The sequence below is a fragment of the Lissotriton helveticus genome, chromosome 3_1, assembly GCF_964261635.1.
Source record: "Lissotriton helveticus chromosome 3_1, aLisHel1.1, whole genome shotgun sequence".
In the NCBI taxonomy this organism is placed as follows: domain Eukaryota; kingdom Metazoa; phylum Chordata; class Amphibia; order Caudata; family Salamandridae; genus Lissotriton; species Lissotriton helveticus.
The window spans coordinates 715,924,862-715,952,258 of NC_136061.1; the positions used below are offsets into that span (position 1 = coordinate 715,924,862).

At 44.5% G+C, this 27,397-nt stretch overlaps 1 protein-coding gene across 1 annotated transcript in view; it reads left to right on the forward strand.

Moving 5' to 3' along the window:
* DEPDC7 (DEP domain containing 7) overlaps positions 1-27,397 on the forward strand; it is a 310,449-nt gene that overhangs the window by 138,001 nt on the left and 145,051 nt on the right. The window contains exon 3 of the mRNA XM_078680860.1: positions 5,825-5,955. Coding sequence (XP_078536986.1) covers positions 5,825-5,955 — 131 coding nt within the window. The remainder of the gene's footprint in view (positions 1-5,824; positions 5,956-27,397) is intronic.

The following is a 27,397-nucleotide window of genomic DNA, read 5'->3' on the forward strand; positions in this document are numbered from 1 at the left end:
ATGCTTCTTTTAATGAGACTCTTGTTTCTTTTGCCCAGGGTAACTCACTAGAGGCAATTTCCTCTCTACACCACTGTGAGATTTTTTTGGGGAGCTCCCTAATCCCTTGACGCTGCCTAAAACGTATTAGGGCCATCCTAGTGGTTGTTGCCCAGGAGGTGAATCGCAACTCTAGTCTTGCTGCTTGTACCATTGATGATTTTGGCAGCGAGCACAAGCTTTTCAGGATCATACCCTCCTCTTTATCCCAACATTTTTTCCCACTTAGGAGGAGAACCTCTGATCCATATAGAAATTGCGCGGGGACCATTGCTAAGTAGGCCTTTATAACCGGCCCATCTGACATGTCCCCATAGAAGCTATTAAATCTTTTTAAGCCCTTCATAGAAGCCGTTGCCCTCATTTTAAATGCTTCCAGATAGGTGATCCAATTCAAATTACTCGTGAACCATATTCCCAAGTATCTATATTCAGTTACCTTCTCGAGTAATTCTGTGCTTGGATTGGGTCTTACTTTTACCGAAACATAATATTTTGGTCTTTTCCATGTTTACTACTAGTTTTTTATTTAAGCAGTATTTATGGAACATGTTTAATTTCCTCTGCAGGCCTATCTCTGCCTGGTCCATGATCACCAGATCGTCTGCATAAAGCAGACTAGATATGTGACTACCTCCTAGCTTTGGACTAGCCCCTCTAACCTCTCTTGTTCCGAGGTAGGTCTGCTATAAACAGAGAAAAAAGCAATGGGGCTAGTACACAACCCTGCCTCAAGCCATTTCCAATCTGGCTCCTCCCAGACAATCCGCCCTCCTCGTCCAGGATTACCTGGGCCCAGTTATTTGTATGTAAGGCCTGAATAAGGGCTAAGAGGTCAACGTGTATCTTGTAGCCTACCAGGGTTGACCATAGCTGCTCCCTGCCTACAAGGTCGAATGCCGCGCGGAAGTCTACAAAACAACAAAACAGGTTACCCCTTTGCTCTATCGACTTCCGCGGTACCGCCCAGAGAGCAAAACAATGATCCACCGTTGAGTGCCCTTCTTTAAATCCCCCCCTGTTCTGGAGGTACTATACAGTTATCTTCAGCCCAGTCTTTTAGCAAACCTAAGATTATTTTAGAAAATACTTTTTCCCCAATATTCAAGAGGTTTATCGGGCGATAATTTTTAGGGGAGTTTACATCGCCTTTTTTATGTATTGGTCTGATGATAGCCCCTTTCCAGCTATCTGGTAAGGTTCCGGTTTTTAATATTCTTGAGAACATCTTTGAGAACAGTTCCGCCCTCCGATCTATATTTGTTTTTATAATGATGGCGGGTAGATTGTCTGGGCCAGCAGCTCATGTCAAATTTAGGTTGGCTATTATTGTTTTGATATGGCCTTGAGAGAACTGCTCCATTACTTCTTCCCTAACTCCTGGCCAGCTAGATGATATCTCCTCCCTCCTTGGCCATTTGCCGTAGATCTCCTCAAGATAAGTGACCTACTTATCCTCTGGGACAGAACATTGCATAGTCCCTGCCGCTTTCCCCGTACATTCCTGTATCATTTTCCAGAAGCCTTTGACATTTTTGTTCTTCAATTGCCACTAGTAAGTTCTTCCAACATTTTTCTTTAAAGGATCTTTTTTTTCTCTTATAGATGCCTTATATTTTATCCTTAATTTCTTAAGTTCTAATAATGCTGCTTCATTATAGCTACGCCTAAGGCTTCTTTCATGTTGCCTAATAGCGGCCTTTGCTTTCCAGCAGTCTTCATCAAACCATGGTTTATTACTTACATGTAGTGATACTTTACTTACTAAGCTAGGCGTGCCCCGTTTAATTTTTATTCTGAGGCATTCTACCAGTTGTCTTATTATATCCTCATACCAGGATATCTCCTCTCCTTCTACTAGATTTTCTAGGTCAACTACTATCTGGAGTTCCCTCAGTTTCTTTAGGTGTCTTTCACTAATCCGGTTTGAAAGTTGCTTAGGATATTCAACCTCTACATGTAACAATTTCTGTCTCGGCGGAACCTTATTTGCATAATTTCTATCAATAGTGGGAAATGGTCACTACCTTCTACCTGGAGTATTTCAAAATGTTGAGTTAAGTGGAAACACCAAGCTTGAATAAAGGCATAGTCTATGGGGCACATTTGCTGTCCTATTTTAAAGGTGCGCTTTGCGGGCTGATCTGTTTCTTTCCTACCATTAACACAAACCAAGCCCAGCAGCCGTCCAAGCTCTACATCTTGATTTGAGAGCTTGTTGCTGATGAACATTGCAGACTCAATATTATACGCTTTTAACATATCGCTATTCCAGGCATCAGTTTTTAGGGGATTTAGTCTGATTAAAATCCCCTAGAATTAAGATCACATCTCTTGGGTAGATTTCATATAAGTTCTCTTTCGTTTTTTTTTTTTTTTTTTTTTTTTTTATATATAGACACTCCAGCTCTGCTTTATACTCATTTTCTCCCCTTTCTGTATGTACACATTGATAATACATGAATCTTCACCCCCTATATTGGTATTTAGGATCAGCACTCTGCTACCCAGTGCCCAGTTACATGTTAAATCAAAGGAAAAAATATCTCTCACTATCCTTGTGGAGACCAACGTCATCTGGCCACCTGATGCCCTACCTATTTCATTCTTCCTTGCAGGTTTTACGTGATGTGCAAAACCTTCAGTAACGGGGGTTTCGTCGCACAGCCATGTCTCCTGTAGGCACACGAAATAGATCTTTCCGAGGAGGTTTTTAAAAGTCTCTATCTGTATTCTTTTATAGCCATTAACAGTCCAAGACTAGATACATAGGCTGTGCGACGACCCAGTTTCCTAATCGATGTTACTAAAGTTCCCCTCTTCCTCCTGGTCCGTATAAGCCAATTCTCTATACCTGTTTCTGACCAAGACATCTTCCTCCCCCCCACCCTTTCTTTTTGGGAATAATTGTAATTTCCAGGGCTTCCTTGTTACCCCGTCCAGATGTAATAATTTTTATTTGCCGTTCTCCCAACCCTGCATGGTTTCTGAGGAATTGATTGGTGCCCTTGATTATCCCTTATCACATCCTCTCTATTTACTAATCTGATTCCTTCCCTTAACATCTCCGCTTCTGCTTTTTCCATTGCAACTTTTATTAATGCTGAGTGGAGAAGGACCTTTGTTATTTCTTCTCCTTTAGCGTTAACCAAAACCCCCACTTCTTTTAAGTCATCTGTACTGACATATTTTAAGCTAGGGCAATTAGCAAATGAGAAAAGTAGCTGCGAGCGATTTAGAGGTTTTAGTTTCTTACCCCATTTCTCCCCCTTTCCCTGTTCCTTAGGTTCTAGATATAGCCAGGTGTTCACCATCCTGGATTCCTGTAGGGTCTTTAGGCTTTCCTCTGATCTTTCACCCCTTCTCTTCATATTACTTTCTACTCTACCTCTATTCTTACAATTTTTCGCCAGGGATAAGTTACCTGGCCCTGCATCAATGGACATCTCCATTTCCCATTTGGATTCTACCCCCTCCTTTCTCCCCATAGATTTCCTCAAGGGGGCCTTTACACTCTTCGCCACGCATTTACCTAAGTCCCAACTTGATTTTTCTTTGTCTAAGGGTGCTTGCTCCTATGTCTACAAGTGTTAACTGATCTGTTTCTACCCTTGCTGCCTTGTCCCTGGGCCTTTGGTCATGGAGTACCTTTTTCCTTTTCTCCTGTTTTACTACCTGTTTGACCCGTAGGACCTTTTTCCCCCTTTCCTCCTCTTCAGGCAACGCCTCCTTTCACCATATCTCTTTATAATCATGGGACGGACAGCGGGAGATATATACAGTTGCCTCCTCCTCTTTAGGTATATTTCCCCTTGTCGTTTCTCCCGCCTCATCTGCTTTTTTCTCTACCGCTCTTACAAGGGATGGCATTTGGCCTTGAATCTGCATCAGCTACCCAATTATGTTCTTAAACTGATTACTTTGGGTTTTTAGAATTTCATTATTTAGAACTGAAACCTCTAAGATTCCTTGCAAAGTTTTCTGGAGCATCAGCATAACCTCGAGCATTGATAAGCTCGAGGTACCCGTCACTTCCAGACTATTGACGGGTAGACCTGCTAACTCTATGTGGACAATATTAGCATTTTCCAAACTTTCTTTCCCATTACGTCTATATTCCTCGTGGGCAACGTCTCTCTCTGGCTGTGATTCGCTCTGAATTTCATTTTCTTCCTCCCCCACTCTAACTCTAAGTCTTGGATAATTACTGACTGAAACAGCCGAGGGGAGGAGGACAACCGAGGTTCCATTGGGATCTTAGCGATGTCGAAGTTTGATTCAGGGAATCGGCGTCTGATACCAGGTTCTGTCATTTTTGGGGACTCCACCGCATTTAGCTCTTTCTGGTGTCTCATTTTCTTTCAAATGTTTACCAAAAAAGTCTTTGATAGATTTTGAGACTGTAGAACCGACTTTTACGCCTGCTGCCTAAGCGGTCATCAGCCCCTTCTGTTTTATTATACATGAGGATGCGGTAGACCCCATTGCAGATGTTTTATTTCCGGTAGGTGTCGTCATTGCACTTTCCAAGTCTTTGGGTAGTTCTGTTAGGTCTTCTACCCCAGGGCTTCTATTTCCTGTTTTTTTTAGAATTATTCTGTACTTTACGTGGTTTATTCTTCCCTAATGGCATAGCTTTATATTCTCCTTCTCTGCTTACACCCAAGGGAGCAGAGATTTTCAGGGCGTTTTTTTTCTCGCTTTGTTGAATTACCCGCAATTTCTTGGTGCACTGCTGCCCCTTTAGCATAAACTCTTAGCTGCAACTCCCCCAATTATAATTGTTTTTTTCCACTGACCTCTGTTCTGTGGGCCCATGCTCTTCCTCCACCACCTTATTCCTTTTTTCCTCTGGCTCTTCCAATCCTGGCACTGCCAATCCTGGCAGCCTCCTCTGTGTCTTATCTTGCAGGTTAGGGTTCCTGGGGGTCTCTATCCCCACCCTATCTTGCTACGGGGCGACCTCTGGTTAGGGTCCGGTTAGGATCTGCCCAATCAGTGCCTGCAGTCCACTACGGTCCTCACCGTGGCGTCTCCTCAGGTCACACGCCAAACGGAGGACGACTAGGGTGGCGTCTCCTCGAGTGTGACCCCTAGTGCGATTCCCTGAGTCTGCTCCAAGCAGCGCGCAGACAGGCGGCGAAAGCGGGCAAACAACTGCCGCGATGTCCGCACCACGCTGCCGAGGCTGATCCGGAATCCTGAAACCGGAACCGGAAGCCTTCCGGGCTGGAGACTAAGGCGCAACTAAGGTGGGAGGTTTCTCAGCAGCGCGACCACACAGTAACAGAGGATCCGTTTCAACTGACAAAGGGGTTAGGCAGGGATAAGGAATGAGGAATTCAAGGAAGGGCTGAAAGACCTCAGCAGCATTTGATTTACAAGCGCTGGTCACACATGGTGCACTGTATTAGGGTCTGATAAGTAAATTATATAAACCAATCATGAAGTCACTAATCCAGTACAACATTTTACAATAGAGAGCACTTGCTCTTTGTCAGAGTAGCAGTGGCAAAGTGTCCAAAGCATCTAGACCAGCAAAACACATAGCAAAAATACAGTTCATACAGCAAAAAATGGAAGGGTGACCCAAGCCAATGGTGCCAGGTCTAAAAAGCATTGTAACACGTTAGGCATTTTTTTTTTTTCCAAAATGTTGTAGATTGAATTTGTAAGTCATTGCATTGTGTGTTGTCTAGATGTTCAAATATGTTTCATGACTGCTAGCAGTAATTTAGTTTTAATTACAAAGTGTGTAAAAATCCTTTGTTTGCTTTTCCAATAGGCAAGATGAAACCAGTTTATTTCACAACTCTCCGATGCAATCAGAAAGTTTAGAAAACCTCTGGGATAATTTGAGCCTGACACCATCTAACGTGCCTCCTGTAAATGCCACTGCTGGCCTACCTCAGAAAGGTAAGCAAAGCTGTAAATCTATGCATGATGGGTGTGCAATCCATTTTATTGTCTCTTGGCCTGCTCTTCATTGTTTTCCTTGATTGAAGTAAGGTTCATACCTTGGAGACTGCCGGCCATCTTTAACTACTAAAATATAAGATGACTCTTTGTGGGGCTATTCTTCTATATACAAGAGGGAGACTTGTTCAGTGCCCCAGACTTCAATGCATGTATTTCTAAACATTTCTAACTGCACATGTGCATTCTACTCATGGCAGTGCTTCCTTGCCAGCATTACCCACTTGTTTTGTGCATGAAAGTTAGTAAAGAAATGTACCGGATTCCTGTCTACATAATTAATTAAGCAAACATGACATTGGTTGCAAAATGTTTCTAGGGAAGTGTAGTAATATTCTTCCCACATTCCCTTCTCAAACAGACACATGAGGAACAATCACACACCCAGGCAAAAGAAAACAGGGAAACTACACGTTACATATGGGTAAGATACTGAAACCCTCTACCCACACACACTATTCCCTAGCAACCTTGTGGTCTGTGACACTGTCTTACCACCACCAGATTATTACACATATCATGGCCATTCCCTACAACCTGAGGTTCTCCGACTATCCCTCCCACCTGCTGTACTTGCTTAAGTCTCTATCATCCTTCACCATCCACCCTGAACAAGACCCAGATTCCTTTATCCAGCACCGGGTGACTTTCATCTTCTTTCTGGAACAGAACCACTCTTCTCAGTTTCCACGTCTAACCATTTTCCAACTTCACCCAGTTTCGTCCAACACCATCAATCCGTAGGGACCCCAAAACCTCAACAAACCTGGTCTTACTCCGCTATGCTTAACCTTTAACCAGTCCCCTACACCAATCATGCCTTCACTTTGACCTCCTTCCACATTTCTTACCACCTTCTCACTACATCCTTCCTTCAACCATGAAGGAACCAACTTTGTCCCTTGTCTCCTGCCCCTCATCTCGAAGAGAGCTTTTCCACCTCAATTTGGCATATAATAGTACAGCATGAAACCCCTCCTGTTTAGGCAAACATTCAAAAAGGCCCAATAAAATCTAGGATAATCTTTTCCCACAAAATCTGCCTCTGACATATGTTGTTGATCCTTCTTGACACCCAATCGTACATTCAAACTCTTCTCCAAATTTTTACATTCCACACACCTCTATACCCATTGCTTGACTTCTCAGCCAATCTTGGGCCACCAGAAATTCTCCTTTAATCTCTTCAGCATGAAAGTCTGTTCCATGTGACCTTCATATGCTAACCTCCCAAGTTTATTACTTTGTGTTCCTGAAGGTACATACATATCTTTCATCCCTCACAATGAGTTCGTTCCTGCTTAAAGACAATTCCTCAACCACCGTATGATAAGGTTTGATGGCATCTGAAACCTACTCGCCCTTGAACATCTCACTTAATCATTCTTGTCACTGCCTTTAGTTCCTTACCCTCACTCATAGCTTTCGTCCACTCTTTTATTGAAACTATTCCACGCACATCTTCCACTACATCTGCTACAACCGTCTCTATATTCAGGTCACCTTCAACGACCACTTTATCAGGCATCCTCGATAGGCAGTCTGCCACTTTGTTCTTCCAACCAGGAAAAAACTCAATACTACCGTCACAATCTTACATTTGACTGCCAACCTAGCTAGGCGTCCTGAGCAATTCTTGGTCCCAACACCTTAAGCAATGGTTTATGCGAAAGTGATTTGCCGCTCATGCGGCCGCCAATGCTCTCACTCAGTGACAGTAATTCCTCTCGGAATTTTTCAATGAGCGGGACTCAAAGGCTGTGGTCCTTGCACCTTTCTCATGTATCTCACAGCCCCAATGCAGACAACACGGTTATCTAAAGTTAGTACAGTTTTGAAATCACATTGAAACTGAACTAATGTCCGCATTCGAAATATCATGCTTAATTTGCTCAAAAACTTTTTTTTTTTTTTTACATATTACAATCCACCCCCCACCTTCAACGGCTCTATAAATGGTTCTGATTTATCCGCAAAATCTCTGACCAACTTAGAGGAATATTCCACAAGTCTCATGAAAAAATGCAACTTGTCAATATCAGGGGTTTCTGCATTCACTATGGCACTCACAAGATTCATTTTGGGTCTTGCCCCCTACCCAGAAATGAGATAACCCAAATATTCAAACTCTTGCACTGAACATTTACACTTCTCTTTTCGTGGGGTGAGATCTGCATCCAATTATTGAGAGAATACTTTGCGTAAAGTGCTATTATGAGTATCCACACTGGCCCAAAAGATCAATATATCATCTTAAAAAGAAACTACATTGTTGACCTTAAACAACACATTGGATACTGAGGCTCGTGAAAGTTCCAACCCCTAGAGCCATGCTCACACCGGAGTGCCCCAAACATGCCAACAATTTAACAAACATTGGCCACAAATCCCAGTTTAATGCAGAAAACACTTGCAGTCACTAGTAGGGGCACAGGTTGGGCTAGCACACACAAGCAAATTTGCTGGAGCAGGACTACTGCACTGGTTGGAATATGCGACACATGATTTCTCTGCAGGTGATGACCTTAGTTTGATCACAGGTGCCTGGCTCTCATCCCCTCGCCAAAATATGTAGTAATCTTCCTCCAAACACAACTGGAGACTTCTGTTGTAACCACGCTTCAACTTGATTCAACTTTATTCGCAGATGAAAACTTGCCGGACAAGCCAGACACCAACAGTTTCTTCCTCCGTTCTCCCAACTGCCACCGAACCTTGCTGTCACAAGGCCCTTCTTATATAAATGCATTCCATCCCCGTAAGATGCTGGAAGCATGAACCGAAAAGCCCAACTCAATGTAACACATTATAACCTATCCCCTTATCTTCAACATTATAACGCAGGAACCCCATATATATGGAGATGGCACCCAAAGATGTCTAGGTTCTCGGATACAGGCTTCCTGATGCAGACTCTTTTATTGAACTTAGAGTTTCAAGGGGCAAACACTGTCTATTTACACCCTCTAGACAAAACCTTCTGAGACTTAGTGTAGAGCTAGTTTTCCTTCTTCCATCAGCTCTTCAGGCAGCGGGTGGTACTCCAGCCGACCTTGGGTCAGCAAACTGCAAGACAATAAATCTCCCGACTGTCCTGTAATTTAATTACTTTGCACTAACTGTAAGAGAAACCTCTGTTTCCATGGTGCATTACTAGTCTGCTGGTTACAGCAGGGTTGGGGTGATGGCGGAATAGGCAGATGGTTGTCTTGTAGTAAAGCTGATCAGTGGTCATTCTCCCCAAGACCACACTAGAGTCACTTGCCAACAGTACTATTTGCTACTTTCACAGATAGCAATGTTGCGTTTTTGGAACCTGGGATTGTTATCTCTGAAGTCTAATGAATTGGACCTTTGATATGAACATAACCCCTGGCCAGTGTGATTCTTTTCTGGATCACTCAAAGCAATCGATGTGGCAACCACTGTACTCCGATTAGCAAGCCCATTAGGAGATTTCCTTTAGCGTGATTGCTTAAGCTAAGGACCAATAACTGCCTTCTTTATTCTCTGATGCAGCACCAAAGGGTCAGTGTACCATTTGACAGAATGCTACTGGGAAGACTAATTTACGTGATGTGGTTTGTCTCTTGGGTCTCAGAGTTTGAACTATGCCGTGACCTGGCTGATCATTACACAGCAGTCTTAGAGGTTTTGCATGCATGAAGAGCACAGTTATCTTTGAGTTTCTCGAAGACATCGCAGATCATACTGGGAATGCTACCCTATCTGAAATGGCTGCAGTGGAGTTTGAAATTCTGACGATAGGGGGTCCTCCCTATCCTCGTGTGGCATTGCTTTGCCCACCCAGAGGAAGAGTCAGATGGAGCTCACTAAGTATGTCTGCAGATTTGGAGATGTCTACATACGAGCTGCTGCATAACATCCAAGTGTAGTAGTTCAGAGAACGGATTATTAATCCACCATGATTTTATAATTTCGAAAGCCATTGGTACATCTTGGCTTTGGAATTGAGGTATTGGCAGCTTGTCTGAATTTTCCAGCTAATGTTCAGTATTTCTGGCAAGCTAATAGGCTACTAGCTTCTCTTGCTTATCACACTGCACCAGCAGGGAAGTCTCCGCTGGCTATGGATATCTTTCTTTGGATTGCTCCAGCACCTTTGTGCAGATTTTACTTTCCTTCCTCTTTTGATTTTGGTAGCCTGCCAAAGCGCAGCTGCTTTCTTCTGCTGATATTGCCGAATCGCCATTGAGCGGGGAACAGCGTTTACTACGCAACTTTTATAAAGCTGTGCCTTCACGACGACACTTTTACAACGCAAGTCGTTACAACGACTTGCGCTGGGGGGGGGGGCGCTCCAGGATAGGGAATAGTTTAATTTACTATCCAACTCCTTCCCTACTATCCATGGGGACTGGAGTTGGAATAGTAAATTAAACTATTCACTATCCAGCGCCCCCCAGCGCAAGTCTTTGTAACGACTTGCGTTGTAAAAGTTGCGTCGTAAAGGCATGCGTTGTAAATGCATGCGTAGTAACGACATACATCCCATTGAGCTCGAGCTATTGTGGGTCCGCAGATGCTCTGTTGGCTTTATTGTTTTGAAAGGGAGGTAGGCAGTAAATGGTTCCCAGTGATAAAGAGCAGACGTTTTATAGCCTGCCTTGCAAGAATTCCTATAAACTTTTTGTTGTTACTGACATAAGCAGTCCTACAGGTGGAAGGTTTTCAGATCTCATGCCATTACTGAAAGCTTTACGATCGCTAATGGCACACCTGGTGATTTTTGGTTTAATCCAGTAATGCACAGAATAAAACTCGCCGAATTTAATCCCCACTGCAGATATTTACTTTTCCTCAACTTCAGAATGATGAAAGGTTTAACCAGCCATATTATTATTAGAATCTCCAAATGAAATTTGATCTAAGTAATATTACTTACAAATAATGAGATGCCAGACACCATTTGTAAAGGATAACATCTACCATTGTCTGGGTGCTGAGTGCGGACTCTGTTATGGTTGGTGGTACTGAGTGGGCGTTACCCAAGACATTTTGATTTTACTAAAATGATAAATGTAGACTCATAGAGGCTTTCAGACACTCCTCTTCATCCTTGGCCTGTTGTCGTTCATACTTTTCTTCCTCCCACTACACCATAAAGCATAGAGCAAGCTGCAGTGGGCTAGCCCACTCTAGCCACTGTCTAGCTTAACTGTGTGTGATAATCAGATATTTTGCAAGGGGCAACGCTGTGCACAAACTAGTTGCCTTCAGTGCCAGGGACAGCTATGTCAATGTGTGCCTTTTCAGACCATAGTTTTGCTTTTATGTAATTTTCTTTTCTCTTTAAATAAACGAAGACCCTGCAGCTCCCCATCAAAAGTTTTCAGAAAACCGAAATAACAAGCATTGACAAAGCTAAAAGGGTAGCAGACAGACCTGTTAGCTTTGGATGCTTTTTATAGTTGCTCTTATAAAGTGTTTAGTGATATTGAAACATTCTTACTGACTGAGCTTTGAGTGCTTGTTGTGATTCATTCTTGTCTCCTTCACAAATCATAATTAAATACATGGCTCAACTAAAACGCTTTTAATTAAAGCTGCTAAATAGTTAAATGGCCAGATCCATGAATATTTTTTTTAATATAAAGCTTTTCTTATAAGCTTAATAGCGGTGGCGGTTTGGTGACAGTATGTTCTTTCTTTGTTTGTGACTGGATTGGAATAAAAGAAGGTAAACGTCGCACAAGTTTGCCAATGCCTGACATATTGTCTTTGCTAATGCTTGTTAGCTACTTGTCCAGTGTCTGCTTAACTAAGTCTCATAGCTTTGATCCTTGCCCCACTGTTATATCTTTCACCCATGATTGTGACCTTAGTTTCCACATCCTACCTCTTCCAAGTTCAATGCTTTAAGTAAAGCACTTTGGCTGAAGTATTCGAACCAAAGATGTGAGTGAGTTCCTATTATTTACCCAGTCATCGGACCCCACCTCCTCCAAAAGCCTGGAAAAAAATGTAGTGTGATTTTGTATGCCAAAAAACAAAGGGAATGAACAAAGTTACAGTGAATCTGAAAGAGGTTTGTCATAGAATTCATATGCTTGGATGTTGGCATTTGCTGTGTTGTTGGTACTCTGGGTTTATAGTAAGTGTGCACTACAGAATGTAAGTTTAAATGCACAATATTGCTTAAGATTTTTTTTGTTTTCTTTTACATTTCAGCACTGTCCATCTAATTTACTTCATATTTGCAGTGTAGCACTAGCTGACACATAAGATCACTGATAGATGATCTATCACTCAGGATCTAAATGAAGGAAAAGCAAGCAGACTACTTTTTAAATGAAAAATTAATATGATGGACAAGCAAACACATGTATTTGCAAAAGAAGCTCACTACTTCAGTTGTCCTAACTGTTGAATTGGTGGTAAGAGTTAGTCCTAATATATGGATGAAGTGTGGAAATTTGCTTCATGGAGATGTCAAATTGGCAATAGAAAAAGCCCCAGTCATGGACTATCATAAAGATGATTAGTATAGTGCAAGAAAGACCATAACATTTTTGTCGGGAGATGGCAAGCCCTTCCAAACTGAATTGGGTAGAGATGTCACTGCCCTTGTGCTAGTTCAGGCAAAAGTCCGTAGAAAATAACCTGTTCATACACGGTCATAGTAGACGTAATGTCTGCACAGCACAACTCATTCAGGAGAAAAGGATAACCCTAGTCGGGAAGATGCTGTTATGTGACATTTTACAGTTTAAACGCTTGTAAATGGGCGCCCCAGTGCTTAAAAAAGGATCTGCAAGCACAACGCAGGAGCATGTTATTACTCCTGCTGAAGAAGTCTGGTGTGCTTCACTTATTCAGTTGGTTGCTTGAAAGCTGCCTAGATGAGCCCTAAAGAGGTGCATCTTTGGGCGGTGTATGGCTTGAGAATCCATAATGGGACAAAGAGGGTTGTGCAGTGGACATACACGCTGATTCTTTGAAGTAGTCTGCCTGTGACTAAGCATATAACATTTTTCTGCTGCTGTCAGTGGAGTAAATTAGGCATCAAAGATGTCTACTTCAGACCAATTTAAGGTGGAAATTCATTAACAAAGGAACAATAACCTACAGCTGTTTGGCAGCACTACCACCTCCAAACAAATTTATAAGTTCTCTTCATCTACAAGATAAGTGTCATCTCTCTTCCTCAAAAGCCACCTATGTCCTCCACAATACTACTAAGCACGCTGTGCCCGTCCGTGCTAAGGCCGGGCTGGACGGCTGGACATCTGGCTCAGTCGCTCCTGACCCCCCGCACTTTAGATACCCTACTCATACTCTGCTGGCGCTTAAACCACCCGGGCTCCCATGTTTTTACTCTTTCGCCTGACGATATTATATGTCCGCTGCCGTGTGGGTGCCGGATTTTTGGTACGGTAAATTCCACTTCCCTCCCTTCTAGTCATATGCCTGGCCAACCCTCTTGCCCAGGCCTTATGACTTCGAAGGAAGAGTGTCCTCTAAATGCCCGCTCGCTCATTAAAAACAATATCATGTTTAGGGACCTTGTATTAGATAGGAAGCCTTCCCTGGTTTTTATTACGGAAACGTGGGCAAAGGACTCGTCTAGTCCTGATCTCATCGAAGCTGTCCCTCAGGGATATTGTTTAGTTCGTCAAGACAGACTGAGTCGGGTGGGAGGAGGGCTAGCAATTCTTTACAAGGATCATTTCCACTGCCACACTGTCTCTATCTCCGACCCCATGGACAGCTTCCAAGCACTATTTTTTACCATAAAAAGAGGCCATAGAGCCCTTTTCAGTGGAATCTTGGTCTATCGCCCTCCTGGCTCTCGTTCCGACTTTGGACAACGGTTTCTTCATGTTTTAGAACCCTATTTTGGTCGGAAAGACTTCACGGTCCTGGGTGATTTTAATTTTCATTTGGAGAGGCAGGATATTAAGGAGACTATCTCTCTGCTTGATGCCATGTCAGCTTGTGGATTTGTCCAACTGGTTAGAGGGGCTACTCATAGAGCAGGTCACACGCTCGATGGAATCTTCTCTAATGACGAGAGGCTGATAATTAAGGACTTTATCGCTCTATCATGGTCCAACCACCTGGCAGTTCCATTTGAGCTATCTTGTCCTTCCTCGCATATGTTCAAAAATACCTTAAGTCATAAGGAACTTCGCAGGAATTTCAAGAATATTACAAATAGCTCCCTTACCCCGTGGGCACCCAAGTTGTTCTCTCCCCAAGGGGAAAATGTCTCTATGGCAGTTTCACAGTTTGAAATGACCGTGACTGAGACACTGGATGAACTAGCCCACTTTAAATTACGCCATCGAGCCAGGAAAAGGCCTTCAGCCCCCTGGTTCTCTGAACATCTTAGACTCCTTAGACAAGAAGTAAGGAGGCGGGAGCGACTATGGCATTCTGGTTGGGATCTAAAGGATAGGGAAGCCCATAAGACTCTGTTGAGAAATTATAAAAGGGAAATCATAAAGGCCAAACAAGAACATTTTACGGCCTTGACAACCTCATTGACTTCCCCTAAGGAGCTCTTCAGGGCAGTGGACTCCCTTATAACGCTCCAAACTCCAGATCCTGTAGTAGCATCCCAAGAGCTTTGTAATAACATTGCCTCTTTTTTCCAGGCGAAAATTCTAGACATCTACTCTGCCTTGGAGCTACAAAGATCTTCTACTATTGGGCCCCCTGCCCTGGAAGCTATGGACCATACCCCGGCAGAAATACCTTCTTTAAACACCTTAGACTCTTTTCCCCCTCTCTCTTTGGAGGACCTGGACAGCCTTCTTAATAAAATTAAATCTGGCTCTCCCCTGGATGTATGTCCTCTTAGGATTCTCAAACAGTGCAGAGATACTTTTTTGCCCCCGCTGGTTGATATTATGAACGGAGCCATTAGGGATGGCCTTTTCCCCACCCAATGGAAAAACGCGGTGGTAAAACCTTTACTTAAAAAGGCCTCCCTGGACCCAGCAGTTCTAAAAAATTTCAGGCCCATTTCACTCCTTCCAGCCCCTGCAAAGATGCTAGAAATACATCTTAATAAGCATTTTGCCGCATTTATAGAGAACTCTGGTTGCCTCGACTCTTCCCAACATGGATTCAGGAGGGAACACAGCACGGAGTTGGCCCTCACCATCGTGTTGGACAACATCCGCACACGTGTTGAAGGGGGCCAGACCACCCTCCTGATCCTCTTGGATCTGACGGCGGCCTTCGATACCCTTTCTCCCTCAGTATTAACAGCTCGGCTGAGGGAGGTTGGGATTCAGGGGGCTGCCTTAGATCTACTCACTTCTTTCCTCAACCATCGAGTGCAAAGAGTGAAGTTGGGGGGAGTATCTATCTCCATCCCAGCCTGTGCAATGTGGGGTCCCCCAGGGGTCTGCTCTGAGCCCGACCCTATTTAACATCTATGTGACCCCACTTGCCAGGCTAATTAGATCTTATGGGATGGAGATAGTATCCTATACAGATGACACCCAGATCCTCGTCTCTCTCTCTGTCAGGTACCCCGACTGCCTCTAACTTTAGATCTTGTATGGAGGCAGTCGGGCAATGGATGATTTACAATTCACTGAAACTGAATGGAGAGAAAACGGAGGTGATGGTGTTTGGAGGGAAAGAGGATGTATGGTCATCTGGTTGGTGGCCAGACTCATTAGGAGCCTGCCCTACCCCCACCTCCTCTGCAAAAAATCTAGGGGTTATGATTGATCCCGCCCTCAATCTGGATAAACAGGTTAACAGAACCATCTCTACTTGCTGGGGCATCATTCATATGCTCTGGAGGATCAGGCACTACCTGTCACTGCAGGCAAGGAAACAGCTTGCAGTGTCCCTCATTGGCTCACGACTGGACTACTGCAATGCGCTGTATGTGGGACTGAATAAAAGTCTACTGCAGCGCTTGTAGGTGGTCCAGAACGCTGCTGCCAGGTTTGTCCTTGATCTTCCCAAACGTGCCTCAGCCACAGCGGCTAGAAAGCTGCTACACTGGCTTCCCGTGGAGGACCGTATCCATTTTAAGATCTTGTGTATGACCTATAGGGCATTGGCTAAAAACAGTTCCACTGGTGTAGGATCCATCTTGTCCCGCCGTACTCCTGCTAGGAACCTGCGCTCCTCGAATACATTTCTTCTGTCAGCCCCTCGTTTCAGGAGAGTTAAGTGGGGGGGTAGGGCTTTTTCCACCTTGGCGCCCAAATGGTGGAACTCCCTCCCTCTGGATTTAAGATCGCTACCCACTCTCCAGGCCTTCAGAAGTGCACTGAAGACCCATCTCTTTGTGCAGGCCTATTTGTAATGGTGATATGCCTATGTTTATGACATAGTTTGTTAGGCGCCTTGATACCTTCGGGTTATTGTCTGCGCAATATAAATTTTATTCAATTCTATTCAATTCAATTCACGCTGCCGTATCAAACGTTTTGTGGGCATTTAGTTACCAATACAGCTTGGTGCCTGGGTATTGGTTTGTCAGTAAGCAACCATCTACATTTAGGTGTCTGTGGTTGCAACTACTTTAGAGTTGATAACTATTCTACTGCCGACAAACATAGGTGGACTTCTGAAGTAGTTACATTTTCACACTCTTACCCATCTTTAGTAAATGGGCACTATTCTTCAATAGGTAAATAAAAAAATGAAAGTCAGTTACCTCGGGAAATGTTTTTTTTGCCAGAGGCTGTAAACCGGCCATTCGAAAAATGTTCCCTTTCAGTTGGGCATTGGTAGATGTAGCTTACTTTTAGAAAAGTTGGATCAAACTTGTTTTTTGGGCTCTTTTTTTTTTTTTTGCACCTTGGACACCACACGAAGATTAAAGCTGTGATGCATGGAAAAACTGGCAATATTTTACCTCTTATGAGACCCATTTGGAAACAGAATTATAGTTTGCAAAACATCAAATATTGTAAGAGCTGGATTTGGCTTCTAAATAAGCTCCCAGTTTTCCATTTTTACAGATAAATACAGACGGAAAACAATGTGTTTCCGGTTTGTATTTATTTTTAAAAGCAGAAAAATACTGAAAATGGTGCTTCTTTTCGGTCACTCTCCATGCTGTCTTTTGTAGGTTTCCAGGCCAACAGCTGAGCCGATGGACCACAAGAGGAGTTTAAAAACTAGATTAAATGACCTTAAATACAGGCTTTTGTGAACCTATTTGTAATATAATGCTAATATTTACCTGTGGGTGTAGTGTTTTGTTAAATTTGGCTGCTTCATTTGCTAAAACGCAAAAGGTATTAAAGTATGAATGCGTGTTTATCATGTTGAAATAAATATGGATAAATACACGGAGATGATAACAAAATACCATAAAACTGGAAGCCCTATTTATAAACATATACTATTATGACAACAAAAGCTTTTCACTGCAAACCATAACAAAATTGACTGCTGTAACCTTGCATGGCATGGTCAGAAGCACTACAAAAAGGCCTGGCTGCCAATGTCAGAGCAACTTGCAAAATCTAGATCTGCAAGTTCCTTGGCACATAAATAGTAAGACAAACATCTGCTGGAAAGTTGTATTGTTTCAAAGGAAAACAAAGCACCCATTAGGCATAGTCAAGTTAATGTTCATCAGCTTTAAAAAGTCTTTACTCTTGGTGTGCAAATATATCCTTTAGTTGTAACCAATGCAAATATCAGAAATCTGAAGTTAAGCTACCTCGCCAGATTTCACTTACTACTGAACTGCTACTTTACTGTAATTACCTCAAAATGCTACAAGGTCACTGGACTGAAGAACTGCAGGTGAGAACTGGAAAAACATTAGAACAGACTTGTGTCCGTGCAGTTCACCATTGTACACTTTGCTGAAACATTTGTCTTGCAATGAATAGCGTAAACAAAAACAGGCTTTTTCCTTTTTCCACAAGCTTTTGCTACTTCATCATTTAAACTTTTAGTCCTGTGATTTCCATAAAATTTACTTTGACTTCTCAATCTTGTTGTTCACAATATTTTATTTAGCATGCTCCTGAATGTTGAAATCTGATTTACTTAGCACCAACCTTCTTATAGAAATCCCTTCAGAGAAAATACAATTTTGCCATGCTACAAATCCCAAATACTGCATCATGCATCAAGCAAGGGGGATCTTGGATCGGGGAGGATCGGTGGCAGTCATCCTCCTCGATCTAAGCGCCGCCTTTGACACGGTGAACCATAGAATACTATTACATCGACTCCTCAGTCTGGGAGTCTCAGGGACAGCTATAGCTTGACTTCAATCCTTTCTGAGCAACCGGTCATTTCAAGTCTTCAAGGGTGACGCCATCTCCCCCAGCAAACCCATGGGCTGTGGGGTGCCGCAGGGCTCCTCTTTGAGCCTGACACTATTTAATGTGTATATGAGTCCACTAGCTGAGATAGTCCGTCCGTTCGGGATAAAGATCATAACATATGCCGACGACACTCAGCTAGTGGTATCTCTTAACCAGCTCGATTCTCATAATGCACAGGCCAACTTAAGAGGCTGCTTAGAAGAAGTCAACAGCTGGATGACCTCCTCTTGCCTGAAACTGAATGGAGACAAGTCTGAGCTGATGCTCCTCGGCAGTTCCCCTGCCTCCTCGATCAATTCAATCTGGCCTGTCTGCCTCGGCCCCTCCCCTACACCGAAGGACACAATAAAAAGCCTCGGTATCTGGCTGGACAAATCACTTGGCTTCAATTGTCAGGCAACCAAACTTTCAGCTACCTGCTTTGGGATTCTCAGGCTCATTCGCAAGATTCTCCCCCTGCTACCATTTGGGGCAAGACAGATTGTAGTCCAAGGCCTAATTCAGTCCCGCCTGGATTTTGATAATGCCCTCTACTTAGGAGCCCCCAGCAAACACCCTACAAAAGCTTCAGATAATACAAAACTGTGCAGCACGTACCTTGCTGCAGCTTCCCCGTCGTCTCTCAGTTAAATCCGGCCTCAGAAGTCTTCACTGGCTTCCGGTTAGGGAGAGAATCAATTTCAAGACCCTCTGTATTTCCCACCAAGCGTTCTGGAGAACAGGTGCGGCTATTAATCAGTCCTTAATTACCCCCTACCACCCTACTAAACAGCTCCGTTCTGCTCAGTCCTTTCTTGACACAGTCCCCAGAATTAAAAGATCAATATTCGGGGGTCGATCTTTTTCCTACAACGCGGCTAAACTGTGGAATTCCCTCCATCTGAGATCCCAGCCCAACCTACTCCTGTTCCGCAAACACTTAAACCTTTCTCTTCACAAAAGTCTAATCTTTCCTGTTAACATTTTGACCAGAAGTCACAGCATTTCTAGCGCTAGGACGCCTCAGGGCAGCTACTGCGCTTTATACATTTTCTTTTCTTTACATTTCATGCAAGTGTTTCGATGCACGTGCAAAGAGTTGGCCTCATAGTCTGGATAAAATTGAATGTTATTAAATCACACTAACGTATTTAAAAGATTACATTTATTAATTTGATAACATTGGAGGCGCATCTCAACTTGCAAAGCTCTTCTCTGTTTACGGTTGTAAAATGTTCTACACTTGTACCACACTTGTTATTCTTGTAGTATCCTTTTAGTACGCTAAATATATGGTGTAGGCGCAAGGGTATGACAGACTTTTCATGGACTCATTTTACTCATGAATATCCCATGTTGAGCTGGTATCGAAGAAATCCTTTCCAGTAGGATTTAATTATTGAGATTGTTTTTGAAGGTTAATGAAAATTATAAACCGGAAAGAAGTAACCTTTATATTGCGTAGACTGGTGATACTCTATCCCAACATAAGTGATGTTTGAGGGTTTTTTCTTCTATAAAACTTTTTTTTCTGCTGATTGTTTTAACAATCCTGTACAAAATTTTTTTTTTTTTTTTTGAAAACCTTTATTGTACAAAGAAAGCTCACAAATACGGGCCTACAACCCACGAGGGCCGGCCACCACATGGTAAATAACGTAATAAACGAAAAACAAATTCTCAACAGGATATGTCACCAGGAGCACAGGAGAAACAACAAAAGGCATCGAGCAATCAGCAAGAACAGGACAATAAAAGGTTAATTTTCTAATGCGGGGTGGGGAAACAGAAGAACCATGGGCCGTGCAACAAACAACCAGGGAGGGGCCGCGGCAAGCCGCCATCTTATGATCACAGAATGACAAAAGAGGCCATACAAACATAGCTATCAAAGAGTATAAACATAATCGGAATATAAAGAAACGACAATGGCATCAATCAAACCGCACCTACCCGTCGCCGCCCCCACCCAAATTGAGGAGACATGATCAAAAAGGCCCACATAATAAAAGACAATACGATACGCACCCCAACAAAAATAAAAGGACCCCCATAAAGGAGGAAAAAGGGGAGAGGGAAAAAGGGAACGAAAGAAGGGACTCCCACCAAACCACGCACCCCCAGGAGTGAAAGCAGGATAATAGAGTCCGGCAAGCGACGTAGCAAAAAATCGATACCGAATTACCCAGCGAGCCACAATCAGATACACACCGGAATACGAAAGTCACAGAAACTCCCCAGGGGGATACAGGAGGAGACGGAGTCCCGAAAAAAGTGAACACACAAGAGCCATAGAACAGAAAAAGAGGAAATAAGGGAGGAAAAAGACCCCCCAATACGGACAGACCCCCCCAACCCACCCCTAAAGCCCACCCTGCACCCCTGCAGAAGGCTACGGCCTACCCCCCCGCAGCGTGCCTGTCGCCCTAATTAGAACCCGAAATATAGCGGAGCAAAGTTAAGTCGGAAACAAAAGACAAAAATGGGAAGGGAAGAGAAGGAAACGAGGGATGGGAAACACACACAGACATACACGGGGGAGGGCCGGGAGACAGGAGTAAACGCACCCAGCCACCCGCCTGAGTCGAGGAGCCAAGTCCCCGGGAAGCCAAAAAACATCGGGTTAAAGTCCAGGAGCACCAGTCAGTCACACAGAACCATACCGGGACAGGTTGACCATCCAAACCAGTGCAAGACTACCGCACACAGATGCCAGTATACATCAGCCCTGTCCTTGTTTGTCCAAAGTGGAAACGGTCCGATCCAGCGAGGACCAGGCTACGAAGAACAGGAGACAGACAGCAGGAAGATCCAACGGCAGTCCGGAAAAGGCACGTAAAGTGGAACACGGAAGATCCAGGAAAGTCACGAAGTGTAGCAAACGATGCAGGCACAAGTCCAAGGATATGTCCAGAAAAACCGACCCATCTGGGCCAGCACAGGAGACTTCGCCGGGCAGCAGCGACCGAAAGGAAGCGGGAGAGTCATGAAGGCCAGGCCAAGCAAAATCCAGCTCCCGGGCCTGAGAAAAAGAAGGTAGCGCAGGAGGAGGAGGCGCCATCAAGTTCCGTACATCAGCAGACGCGGTCGGAGCCGGGGCCAATTCCGCCAGGATAATTCCAGCCGCACCCCGCGGCGGCACAATCACATCCGGCCGTGGGGGCCCCGGAGGCCCGTCGTGAGGAACCATCTCCGAAGCTAGGACAGGCGCGGTCACACAGAGCCGCCAGGAGAGCATGGTGTCCAGTACCTCCTTAAGTGTAGGAAAACCTTTACAGTATCCGGCACCCGGGCCATGCGGCGGGCCTCCAGCGCTCGCCCAGGCCCGGTCAAGACTCCCGGGGTCGGTCGCCATTTTGAGAGTCCGACAAGGCAGCGCGGCTGTAAATCTCCGCCGGGGCGGCAGCAAGGCAAACAAAGTCCCGCCGACCGGCAACAGAGCACCCCGGGCAGGAAGGGGGGCCACCAGAAGAGAGGGACTCGCCGGCCACCCAATGCCGCCGGTCCCGTTCTCCGAGTCCGGGCAGCAAAATCAAAATGGCCGGACCGGAGAACAAAGGGAGAGCAAGCCGGACACACGAGGAGCTCCGACCACGGAAGGCAGCGCCTCCACCATAGGCCTCCTCCCCACGGGAATCGGCCAGGAAGGACCTCCGGCCCACACGAACAACGGCCTTCCGACCACCTCCTCCGCGCCCCGGAGGGTAGATCCACAGGCTCCGTCCGGCCCGGGAGCCGGCAAGAAGATCCAGGCCAGTCCGCCTCCGACACTCCAATACAATCGGGGGCACTGCACCGGATCCACGGCAGCCAGGATAACCGGAACAAGAGGTAAGTGCCTGCAAGGCGTCGTAGCACTACCACACAGCAAACAGGGCTTCCCGGGGCAGGATTACAGCAGGATAAATGTGAAAACACAGGCGGGCGGACGGAGCCGAGCTAAAGCGCGGCCATCTCGGTCGCGAGCTAGGCTCCTCCCCAATCCTGTACAAAATTAATAATCTGATTCCTGTATGACTGACATTAAAGTGGAAATTTGCCATCTCGGTCCTTCCTGCGTAGTTTATATTGTAGAATGTGAAACTAGTGATGGATACTTTAGAGCTGGTCACTCTGTGATGACTGGTTCATTATTTCTTTGCACAAGGTATTTCCCTGGTAAAGGAACCTCATTTCAGTGGTTCCATAATAACCTTTCTGGTTGTTCTTGATCCTAGAGTTGGCTTGATCTTGCTGTGGTGTCCCATAAAGAGTGACTGAAGGAGAAAACTGAGGAACAATGATAAATTCCCACTGGTCATCCTTTCCCACCAACCTACCCTTCCCTCCCCTCCCACCCTGGCAAAACACACTCAACAACTTCCCTATGAATAAATTAAAGATTCTCTCCCTTAACGTTAAGGGACTAAATCACCCAACGATACGACCCAAAAATCCTAGACTACACACCATGGGTGACCTGCTACACCTACAGGAGTTGTAGGCAGCTTCGAAAGAAGCTCTTCTAAAAAACAAAATATCCTGGGTGAGTGACTTATCCTGTGCTCCAGCTATCAACAAGTAAATCCCTCATTTCCACCTCCTTGGGGCTCACTATTACCGCAACAGAAGCCGGCCACAAAGGTAGATGGCTCATTACCAAACTCAAAACATATTATACTGATATCATAGTTGTGAATATCTGCACTCCCAACAGCGATAACCCTATGTTTTGGTCAAACCTTAACAAAACATTGTCAACCTAACACATGCAATGCACACTTATAGTGGGTGGGTATTTTAACCTCCCGCTTCATACTCTGCATAATTACTCCACCGCACTCCCTCCCCCGAACATAAGCTTCCCCCAACTCTACTCTCTTCTTTCTCTCATTTGTCCTATCCTCTTTCCTTTACTATCTCTTTCCACCTGTCGTCATAGTTGGGTTGACTTTCACCAGAAAATCACTGTAATTCCCTCAACCTACCCCCCGCAAAAACTACACCCTCATCAACCTGCATACATACGACTACCCATACCCCACGTTTTACTTCTCACCAATCTTGAGAAACCTGAGACTACTGTATTATACTGCATAATGTCTCCCCAATGGGATACCGTTTTTTCGCCATACATTTGCCATGTCTGTATCTTTTCTCTCATAAAATGTCAATAGAAATGAGGAATTTAAAAAATACTATCCTCCTGAAACCCATATTCCCGCTAGAAACACTTTGAGCAGACAGTCTCCTATCTTTATAAACTTCACTGGCTAAGAGAGGCACACATTAAACAGCATATAGTATGCACACAAATGACAACGATATTTTTGTGAAGACTTGTCTTTGTAGAAAATCTTCTTTATTCTTATTTCTTGAACCACACAGCCAACGCGTTTTACCCGCGTTTTACCCACCGGGGCTTCCTCAGGGCTGTTAAAACAACAATAAAATGTCTGGTACACGTTCTATCACAAGTTCTATCACAGATACAATCAATGTTAACCCCATAACCAAAGTGAATAGTAGTGAACACACTACCACTTTCTAGTCTAAACATGTGAGTTAAAATCACAATCCCAAGGCAAAACCTTTATTAAGACCTGCCATGAGAACACCCACACTCCAAAAAAAAAAAGGAAAAAAATAGTTTTCAAAGAGACACAGACCAAGAGTACCGGGGACCAAGGAACTGTGTGCTCAAAGTGAAGGCTAACTTTCCAAGCTTAGACTCAAAAGAGCTTGACATCAGCAACTGCCTTCGTTAACCCTGATACAGTATTATTTGCTTACCGAAATTTGGGTTTCTGCTCTAGAACCTCTGATTAAATACTGAATACTCGCACACAGGATCGTGGAACTAAGTACTCTACCGTTGGGTACTTTAATATATTTTCTCAGCACATGGTCGTGTATTATTGAAGTAGTCCATGCACGGGTGTGGTGAATAACAAGATGCCAGTAGAATGCGTCTTGATTAGTGGTTGGTGTGTTTTCTTAGTTTTTTCTTCCCTGAGCTGGTGTGGATATGGATTTTGATGTCCATATAACAAAAAATATGGGGTTAACGAAGGCCGTTGCTGATGTCAAGCTCTTTTGATTCTAAGCTTGGCAAGTTAGCCTTCACTTTGAGCACACGGTTCATTGGTCCCAGGTACTGTGTCTCTTTGAAAACCATTTTTTCTTTTTTTTGGAGTATGGATGTTTTCATGGCAGGTCTTAATAAAGGTTTTCCCTTGGGATTGTGATTTTAACTCGCATGTTTAGACTAGAAAGTGGTAGTATGTTCATTACTGTTCACTTTGGTTATGGGGTTAATATAGATTTATCTGTGCTAGAACGTGTACCAGACATTTTATTGTTTTAACAGCCCTGAGGAAGCCCCTGTGGGTCAAACGCGTTGGCTGTGTGGTTCAAGAAATAGGAATAAAGATTTTCTACAAACTCGTGTCTCCAAAGAAATATCGTTGTCACTTGTGTGCATACTATATGCTGTTAATGTGTGTCTCTCTTAGCCAGTGAAGTTTAAATTTTGTTTGTTTTGTAGCACTGGAACTTCAGAGGCGGGCACGATTCCCTTTTTCTGTTGACACTTAGTGATTAAAGAGCAAGTGTGGCTGTAATTAGTTCCCTTGCTGCCATTTGCTTTGTTTAGACCAGGGGTCTCCAACCTTTTCTGTAGTGAGAGCTACTTCTGATCAGTGGAAATCGCCGCGAGCTACTAAAGGCGAAGCAACACGCACATTTTTTCAAGGGACCCCCTTACCCAGCTTTATTGACTTTAAGTCTAATTTCTTTGGAGCCCATACTGTGGTTTGAACAAAATACTTAGAGTTCCCTAGAATATATGTTCATGTGGCACATTTTACTCTAGGGCACATGAAACGCTTAAAGAAATTCTGCTTTATTTCAACGATTCCATAGTACTGATCCCATCTTTGATTAGTAAAACGTCACAAGTCACCCCCACACTCAAGCAGCACACCCTCCAGTTAAGCCACAAACAAAGCAGAGAGTGTTGGAGGTGAAAGGAAAACACTGGGATGCTGCTATAAATGAGACAAAATCTCTTCCCAGATTAGACTGGGCAGCTGAGTATGGGGTTCTGATCCCTGGAATGGGAAGATGGAGGATGGTACTGAAGGTGTCTCAGTATTTCCATATTGAGTTTCATGTGCTCTTAAAAACAATGCCTTGGAGTACAACACTTATTAAACAGCAGGAGAAACAGGGTGTCCCATGTACCTGACATGCACAGCCTCATGTGTGCCTGCTCCCTGCATCTCACATGCAGTATCATAAGTTTGTTCCCCATGTCTTACATGCAGTCCTCTATTTGCTCCCTGCTCCTCACACACAAAGCATCATGCAACTTGTCCTTGTACTTCAAATGCACACCCTCATGTATGCCTCCCCACTTTGCATATGTACAGCCTCTGTACCTGTACCTCACATTCACTGTCATGTAAATTTTTTCCCTGCACCTCACATGCACAGTGTCATCTCTGCTTATCATGTGTGCCAGCCCCTCAAGTGCAGCTTCTTAATTGCCCCCTTCCCTGTGCCCCACATTTGCAGTGTCAGTGTGTTCCCTACACCACACATAGGCTTGTGTTTATGTGGAAAATGACAATGTATATGTACATAAGCGGCGTTCATTTGTGTTCACCCTCGCCACTGTTGAAGGTAAAGCGAAAGTCACGAAGCAGTGGCCCCGCCATCTTGTCCCCTTTTAGGCCCCATCACGAACATAGATAGTAGCCATTTTTGTGTCATGACCTCTCTGCCCACTGCCAATAGCCTGCGTCTCTCTCTCTCTCCCCCACTCCCCAGCCTCACGAGTATTCCCCCGCGCCCTGACAGCCCCCGGTTTCTCCTGCGCGGCCATAAACGCACCTCTAAACACGACCCTGCCTCTGTGCTGAACCACTGCCCCCTCGCTCTTTCATCCCACCCATAGAACAGACCCTTTCGGTAACCTCTTCCTCCCTGCCCGATTGCCCGGCCTGATCCCAGGCCACCACCTAGCCCAACAGATGCAGTTTATTGCTTCCTACAGTAGGACCTCGCCTCACATCAGAGGAGCGGTGATTAATGAAGGCCTTCACACCCCTAGATCTGACTGACACCCCTGCATTCCCCCCAGGAACACCCTTCCTCTCTTCTGATGACCCCCCGGCTACACCTGGCCTCTCGACCCAGTCCCAAGTCATAAAACTAGGTCTCGTGGATATACCGCCCGGCTCCGCATAGCAAAACGTGATCTTATCGCCTGCCCAGCCTTAGATCCGACTACCCCCTCCTGCCCTCGTGTCCTGTTGGAATGTCCGGCTGCAGATTGGAATCACATGTTACATTTGGGAGGGGAAAGCAACATCAGAGCGGCCGGTATGGGAATAGGCCTAGAGCTGGGATCCCAAACATGCCCTTTTTGTACTTCAAAGTGTCTTTATTGCAATAAGGAATGTTTGTGCATCATAAACCTGTGTATAAAAGACGGAGCCGTAGAGAAACTTGTTAGAGCACCTCGAGAAGATACCCTGTTGTCTGATTTGACGTGTTCTGTTCCGTCGGAAATAAACTCCTGTTTCCTGCCTTCCAGTCTCCAGCGCCTGCCTCTTTATTTTGATAATCGTGAGTTGGGTGAGAAGCGGCTAACGCCGGGCAACTATGGAGAAAGGGGTAATTGACCTGATCTGCCTGAACCCTTTGTTTTACATTTATCTGTTCCTTCACCTCAAAAACCGAGCTCCCACTCTCTGCAGCACTTCAAACATTCAGCCATCATGTCTGCCTGTTTTAGAAGCCAGCAGTTCATGTGCAGAGTGGCATGTCTGACGACTCCATTGCACAAAATATTTTAATTCACAAGTGCATCATTAATCTCATCTCCCCCTCCTCACCCTCTCCACGGCACGCCCTCTCCTCTTTATTGACAGTGGCTCCCCTCTGGGCAAGAATATTTTTGGCGCCAGGGGTTGAGAAAGGCTTGGGCAGGGGCTAACACTTATTCAGCAATTAATTCAGTGGCCATGCCGCAGTGAATAAATCAAGACAGGACTTACCTTCCAAAAGACTCTGAGTCGGACTGGAAAAGGCATGTGGTGCAGACACTGATAGGGTGGTAGCAGTCA